Source organism: Paramormyrops kingsleyae, unplaced genomic scaffold (genome assembly GCF_048594095.1).
Source record: "Paramormyrops kingsleyae isolate MSU_618 unplaced genomic scaffold, PKINGS_0.4 ups308, whole genome shotgun sequence".
NCBI lineage: Eukaryota > Metazoa > Chordata > Actinopteri > Osteoglossiformes > Mormyridae > Paramormyrops > Paramormyrops kingsleyae.
Window position 1 is genome coordinate 25,874 of NW_027326245.1, and position 8,413 is coordinate 34,286.

Here is an 8,413-nt window from a genome sequence, read left to right on the forward strand (position 1 = left end):
GCAAGGACAGAGGCTAAGACAGGCATGGAGGAAAACCAAAAGGGGCTTTATTAAAGAAAACTACACTACAGGAAGGGCAAAGGAAACAGACCACAAGGGGTCCAAACAGGGTAGGGAGGATCAGGCAAGAACACTAGACACAGGACACACTGGGGAGCACATGCAGGCAGCAACATCAATGACTGGACTGAGGATCGCAGGACTGAAGGACACTTTTTACAGGGCATGTGAGGGAGCAGATGGGACAGCGGGGAAGACAGCAGGCTATACGTACACTAAGATGGGAGACACAGTGGAAGAGGCAAGGACAAGACAACAGATGGGCACTGCTGCGGGACAAGGGCGCAGAGACCGAACACCATTAGGGGACGAGGCAGACCAGGGTAGGCAGGGGCAACACCAGCACAGGGCACTCTGGGGGCAAGACGGGACACCACTAGGAGAACTGGGGTCAGACTAGGGACAACCAGGATGATAGAACGTACATCACACACCAGGACAGGTCCACAGACGAGTGATAACACGGGACAAGAAACATTTCGTGTGGGTTACAGGAGCCGGGGAAGACGAGAACGGCCGTTAACGGGGCCAGATAGAGGACACAAGCGGGGCAAAGAGCCATATGGACTGCTGACCCGACAGGAGAAGACCACGCAGGAGTAAGGAAACGGATCACGATCGGGTAAGAGAGAACTAGGACCAGGACGAAAGGATGGTAAGGCAGTGGGGCGCTGTCGGGACCATAGGGCGGGGAGGGACACCGTCGGTACCACAAGCCTGGGACCTGAGGGTGAAGGGGAACCTGCAAGGCAAGGACATGGACGGGGGCAGGAACAGGAACCAGAGGGGCCCGAGGGGCCTGCAGGGCAGGAGGGCCCAGAGAAACCGGAGCGGTGGCCACGGATGGTGGCTTTTCCCAAGGACAGTGGGCTGGAAACGTCTTGGACCTGGAGTGAAGATAGAAACAGAGGAAGGGAAAAAGCAGAGGGTGTGGGGGGAACAAGACTGCAAGACAAGTTAAAGTTTATGGGAACACAGGTGACCTGTACAACATGCCATCCATGAGGGATAGGGTGCTTAATAAATAAACAATAAATAAAACACAAATACATAACAGGGCTAATCATTTTTATGTGTGTGCAGTTTAAACAAAATGAAATCAAATTAAATTACCTGGAGATTTTGGAAATTCTGGAATTCTGAAAATTAATACTTTAAAGAGCAGTTTACAAATCTACTTAGAAATATACATTTTTTTCTTAATAAACGTTAAACATTATTATGAAACATTCCACATATCTCAAAATTTATCATACTTGATTTATTATCTTAGATACTGTTTCAATTATTTAATGTTTCCTAAACAGCAGCAGCAGAACCACAACTTCATCTTTTTCGTATTTTGGCTCTTCTCTATGTAATGAGCTCTACACGCTCAACTTTTATATTAATTCCCCACCACTTCTACCTCTTCTATCTCTACCTGACCCACATCTATCTCTACACCGCCAGTTTCCTCCTGACCTCCTTCTCTATTTATAATCTCAACTAGTACATCATTTACTATAATTTCCAATATGGTTACATCACTCACCATGTCCGCACCCTCAATAATTACCTCCCCTACTTCTACCCCCACAATCTCAACATTTACATCCCCAGAATTTACTTCTGCAAGCCCAAACTCACACACTTGGACTTGCACAGCCTCCACCTTCACATTTCCTTTCGTATCCTCTGCCTTCAGGGAAATTATCCCCCCCTCCACCTTAACCACCTTCACATTCACCCCCACCTCACCTTGCTTCCCCTTGCTTCCATTTTGCATTTTATTAATGCCTACATTCAGGTCTGCGGCCTCCACCTGTACACTGGAGGTCACCCCCACATGTTTTTCCCTCTCTGCCAGCTCCACCTTTTCCCCACTAATCGCACCCTTTACCTCATCTATCCCCTGAGTGCTCCTATTCTTCCTGACCTTCTTCTTTTTCTGAAGGTAGTACGTCTTATAAATTTCCCACTCTTCAGATGTCAGGCCGTAATTGCTCTGAAGAGTCTCAGAGCCTTTCATGCTCATACCCTCCCCTCCCTTACACCAGTCAGTCACACCTCCCAGTCCCCCCATAACCTCCCCAGTCTGGACAGTGGGGGGTGTCGCTGGTGAGTACTCCTCCAAACCTTCCTTATCTCCCCAGTCGATCACCTCGTCCCACAGGTCCCAGGCTCCCCAGTACTGGTCGTTGGTCCAGGAAACAGCTCTCGCAATTCTCATTCTGGTGAATAAATAAGAACTAATAATTAACTAGCCATATGTGATACTCGCAAAGCCAAACTAGGCACGGTATTTTTTCAACTTCTTTCCTAAATGCTATTCATCAAGAATGCCTATGGAAAGAGATGGAGCCTTCATTAGCTGCTCGTGGCGTCGAGGCTACTCCGGCAGTAACGACCGAATTGCTAAAACTGCTTCACAATACAGTAAAGCTTGCGAAATTATGACGCTGCTTCGATACGCTATAACATCACCATGATACCGAACCTAGCAAAAAGTTAATCTTACTTCAAGAACATGGGACATTTAAAAAGTAAACGTATAGGCGATCTTTTCAGAATAACATCTTCAGATGAAATGCATTATCACAGGCCGGATGAGTATAACCAATCATATCAACCATAAGACTTATTGTTTTTAAGTTTAACACAAATATATTCTCTTACCATTTAAATGTAAACAACCATATTTAGAATAATGGCCACAGCATCTACAGTTTAAACAACTAATTATATATATATATTTCAACGATATTGTGCCGCAAAATTTGCATGTACTATATCAGGACATAAAAATAAATATAGAATTAAATATGCTAACAAAACATAATCTGAAGAAATAGCAAGAAACATAAGAAGAGATGCTGCTCACCTCTGCGCCATCTCTCTGTCAGAAAGTTTGTCTTTAAACTGCAATTATTTTGTTTCTATGGAAACCACCGAGAGTTTTAATTGGTCGAATAGTATGAAGATATGTATTGACATTATGTTCAACGAATGAAAACAAAGAATTTTTTGTCAGGGCGGGACGAATTTGAAGCTAGTCCAATCAGGAGTAGTATCTTCAGTTTGTGCTTACTGTAGCTGGGCGTGATTGGATATCTAGCCGCCTTTCAGTCCCCAAATCATATATCTACTTGTCAATAGGAAACCACGCAGCTCTGTCTATAATGTCTGTCTGTAATTTTTTTTATGACATTATGTTTTTGCTAGGCAGCATTACGGTAATGCGTAATACCACTGTATTGGGGGTGTACCGCCGCTGTATTTCCATAGCTGGTTGACGCAATTAGCATTTTTGCGACTTTGGTAGGGCGACGTCAACTCTCAGCGAATTTCATAGGCAACATCAACAATTCAGGAACTAGTAGGTCTTCAGATAGTTGTTCACGCTTTTGAGAAGGAAGACTATAGTTCTTGTTATTCAAATTCTGTATCCTGGTATTTTAAATTTCGAAGATATGTCATATACAAGTTTTTCGAGAGACTAAATTTTGGTTTGATTTCTTTTTTATTCTATGTTAAATAAAGTTCACATAAAACCATTTTAGAATTAGTGCTGTTCTGTTATTGTGTTAATGTACTCCTAGCCTGCAGGTGGTGCTGTTACTTGGGGTTGCCTTTAGCGCCACTTCCCTTTGGGTTGAGTTAGTTCTATGTTTAGCAACAGAGAAACACATGGTGCACCAGTTAATATGTGCATCTAAGGCCATCCTACACGCAATTATATGTTGGAGGCATCGTCTGTGAGTATGATTACAACTATACCTGTTAAACTGTATTTTATGCATATCTTTGAGGAAATATGGCGAAATTTAATACATATTTAAATTGGGATTTCTTTTTTTTCTAATTCGTGATGCTCTTGGACCTTTGTTTGGTTTATGGGGTAAATTTATGATATTATTCATGCTTATATGTCTCTTATATCTATTATATGTACTCTTGTGTTTTAGTTTTACTCTGTTCCTGGCACACTGTCCAAGCGAATGAAGCATTAAAATAAACCATTCAAATACGACGTGCATGGACGAGTTATCTCTCTGCCTAGCTGAAGAAAGCGTAGGACACTCTGAAGTGAGGGCAGAATAGTAAAAAGACGGCCATCTGCGATTGCAGCTTAGAGGTGGATCACTTTCTCTCTCAGCGTTTCCTGTATTAACTAACTAAATATCCTCAGCAGAAGTAAGGATGAGTGAAACTAAATCCGTGAGTTCACGTTCTTCCACTAAATCATCTAAAGACTCACAAAGGTCTTCATCTGGCCAAACTGCTATACAAGCTCGTGCTAAGGCTGAAGCATTGAGGGCGAGAGCTGCTTATGCACAAAGGGAGATAGAAGTAAAGGTAAAACAGGCGCAGCTTAAAGTGGAAGAAACACGTCTTGAAGCTACATTAGAGGCACTCAGACACGAAAGGGAGGCTGAAGTCGCTATTGCAGAAGCCTTTGTGTTTGAAACAGCTGCTGATGTAGCCAACTCAGAGCAGCTCTCTCAGGTTAGCACCCACCACGCAGCATCCATTAATTCGTCTGAAAACACAAGGAGGTATGTTCAAGATCAAATGGATTTTGTTAAAGCTAACCAGTCTGCCTCACAAAAATGCAATTCACAAGTTGACTTTATGTATACACCATCTTGTGTTAAGAGGAATGATCAGCCCTACTGCTTCTCTCCAGTCATGAACATGCCACCTCAATGTACTCCACATCAGCAGTCCATGCCCTGGGAGGACATCGTCAAGCTAGGAGAGAAAACCGAAGTCGATAGAGGAACAATTAATTCACCAGTTTACAAATCAGCCAGGTCATTTTTACCAACTCACCACAGGGATACCCTCCCAGCTGGTGAGAGATCCAAGATCAGTGCAGTCTATCCTTCCGAATCCAGTGTCATCGATCTGGCCAGGTTCTTAGCTCGACGAGACCTTCTGACAGGAGGTTTGACAAGGTTTGACGATAAACCAGAGCATTACTTATCGTGGAAATCCACCTTTCACAATGCCATAGAAGGTTTACAGTTGAAGCCAAGTGAAGAACTCGACCTTCTCATTAAATGGCTAGGACCTGACTCGGCTGAGCATGTGAGAAGAGTAAGATCAGTGCACATTAGATACCCAGGCATAGCACTTAACAGGGTTTGGGAGAGGTTGGAAGAATGTTATGCATCAGCCGAAGCAATAGAAGCGCCTCTGTTTCAGAAACTGGAGGGCTTCCCGAAGATCTCTAACAGGGAGCCCCAACGTCTCAGAGATCTAGGGGACTTACTCCATGAACTCGAGTCAGCCAAGGCCGAAGGTTACTTGCCTGGCTTGTCCTACCTGGACACTGCTCGCGGCATCAGTCCCATCCTGGAGAAGCTTCCAGTCAGCCTACAGGAGAAGTGGATTTTGACAGGGTCCAGATATAAACAGAAACATCGTGTGGGCTTTCCACCTTTCTCATTCTTCTCTAGTTTCGTTCGTACAGAAGCTCGAATAAGGAACGATCCGAGTTTCCAAATGGTGACTACCAGTGCACCTCCAATGAGAGCTAACAAGCCGCTTAAAGGGCCGGCACATGCCTCAATTGTTGTGCACAAGACAGAAGTGGGCAGCCTTATGAAAGGCAACGATATTGTTAAGAACACTGAGGACCTTAATAAGAACTGCCCCCTCCACAAGAAGCCACACCCACTGCGCAAATGCAGGGGCTTTCGAGGGAAGTCACTTGAGCAGAGAAAGGCCTTCTTAAAGGAAAACTCTATATGTTTTCGCTGCTGCTCCTCGACGAGCCATAAGGCAAAGGACTGCAGAGCTGCTATACAGTGCTCTGAGTGTGACAGCAACAGGCACATTGCGGCACTCCACGACGGCCCAGCTCCATGGTTAAGCAAGGAGATAGTCAACCCTTCGACCAGTCACGGCGGGGAGGAAGATCAGACCTCCGCCACCTCACATGCCACTACCACCTGTACTGAAGTCTGCGGCAATGGCTTATCAGGGAGGTCTTGCTCTAAAATATGTCTCGTAAACATTTATCTTGAAGGTCAACCTGAAAGGAAGATAAAGGCTTATGTGATTCTGGACGACCAGAGCAATAAATCTCTGGCTAGATCGACGCTATTCGACATGTTTGGGATTACCGATTATGCATCATCCTACACCCTTAAAACGTGCTCTGGTGTTTCAGATGTCATCGGTCGGAGAGCTAAAGGACTTGTGGTGGAGTCCATCGACAGGAAGACATGTCTGTCCCTTCCCACTCTTCTTGAGTGTGACGAACTTCCCGACAATAGGGCAGAAATTCCAACACCGGATGCAGCAGCGCATCAGCCCCACCTTAAAGCCTTAGCTAGCATGATTCCAGCAATGGATCCAAACGCTCAAATTCTCATCCTTCTGGGAAGAGACATCATCCAAGTTCACAAAGTGCTAGAACAACGCAACGGACCACTTGGTGCTCCCTTTGCGCAACGTCTAGCCCTTGGATGGGTAATAATAGGTGACGTTTGCCTTCGGGGTGCACATAAACCTACGTCAGTACACACGTTTAAGACTAACATTCTCGAGAATGGACGTCCCAGCTGCATGACCCCTTGCTCTAGCTCCATGCACATTAAAGAAGGTTACAACTCACCTCCGAACCTCTTTCCTTTACATAGAAAACAACAGTGGGCACCAGCCATGCTGAAGGACTCAACAAGCGATCATATCTTCTATTATACCAAGGATGATGACAAACTAGCCCCTTCAATGGAGGATCTTGCCTTCCTAAGGATAATGGAGAAGGAGTTCCATCAGGATAATGTCAACAGCTGGGTCGCACCACTCCCTTTCCGCAGCCCCCGACAAAGGCTACCGAACAATCGTGGGCAGGCAGAGGATCGCCTTAAGTCACTTACCCGCAGGCTCAGGAGGCATCCTGAAATGAAAGAACATTTTGTTGAGTTTATGGGCAAGGTCTTTGAAAACGCACATGCAGAGATTGCTCCACCTGTACAGCCAGAAGACGAATGTTGGTACCTTCCGATATTTGGAGTATACCACCCCCAAAAGCCAGGACAAATACGAGTGGTCTTTGACTCAAGCGCCCAGTATTGCGGTGTTTCACTCAACGACATCCTCCTCACTGGACCCAACATGAATAACAGTTTAGTCGGCGTACTGATGCGTTTCAGAAGAGAATTGGTCGCCGTGACAGCAGACGTGCAACAGATGTTTCACTGCTTTGTAGTTCGTGAAGATCACCGTAACTTCCTGCGGTTCCTTTGGTACCGCGACAACATCTTCGATGATGAAGTAGTAGAATATCGTATGTGTGTACATGTCTTCGGCAACAGCCCGTCCCCAGCAGTGGCCATGTTTGGGCTCAGGAAAGCAGCTCTCCATGGCGAAAGTGGCTGTGGTTGGGAAGCTAGGCACTTTGTTGAGCGAAACTTTTATGTGGACGATGGGCTCACATCTGTACCTACAGAGCAGCAAGCTATAGCCCTTCTTCACAACACCCAGCGGATGCTCAGTCTTTCAAACCTGCGGTTGCATAAAATCGCCTCCAACAAACCAGGCGTGATGAGAGCATTCCCACTAGAGGATCTGGCTAAAGGGCTCAAAGACCTTGACAGGGAAAAGGAGCCTTCTCCAATGCAGAGAAGTTTGGGAGTGAGCTGGGACATAGACAGAGACCTGTTCACCTTCCGGGTGTCAGTGACAGGAAAACCCTACACCAGGCGAGGAGTTCTGTCCACCATAAACAGTCTTTTTGACCCCCTAGGCTTTGTTGCCCCGGTGAGTATTCAGGGGAGGTCTTTGTTGCGAGAGCTTACCCTGCAGTCGTGTGACTGGGACGCACCTCTGCCAGAGGACAAATACAACAGATGGAAAACGTGGGAAGATTCACTCTCTGCGCTTGAACAAGTCGAGGTACCACGGCAATACACTCCTGCCTCCATCAGCCAAGCATACAAAAGGGAGATGCATGTTTTCTGTGATGCATCCATAAAGGCTATCGCGGCTGTGGCATACCTCAGAACCATCAATTCAAATCAGATAGCAAAGGTCGGATTCATATTTGGGAGGACAAAACTTGCACCTCGCCCAGAGATCACAGTCCCACGTCTAGAGCTCTGTGCTGCAGTACTAGCAGTGGAAGTTGCCGACGCAGTCATTGATGAGATGGACATCAGATTTGACGCAGTGATATTTTACTCAGACAGCAGAGTTGTCTTAGGGTATATTCACAATGAGTCAAGGCGATTCTATGTGTATGTGAACAACCGTGTGCAACGAATAAGGAAGTCGACTACTCCGGATCAGTGGCGGTACGTTCGAAGTGATCGAAACCCTGCAGACGAAGCCACAAGGTCAGTCCCGGCAAGCAGCCTAG

The 8,413-nt window shown here is 45.8% G+C and overlaps 1 protein-coding gene across 1 annotated transcript; it reads left to right on the forward strand.

Annotated features, from left to right (window-relative positions):
- Positions 1–3,510: 3,510 nt before the first annotated feature.
- Positions 3,511–8,390, forward strand: LOC140587523 (uncharacterized; the record flags this gene model as incomplete). The annotated part of the gene is made up of 2 exons (XM_072708769.1): positions 3,511–3,797; positions 4,008–8,390. A coding segment is annotated over exon 2 (4,148 nt), but the record flags the coding sequence as incomplete, so codon positions are not given.
- Positions 8,391–8,413: the final 23 nt, after the last annotated feature.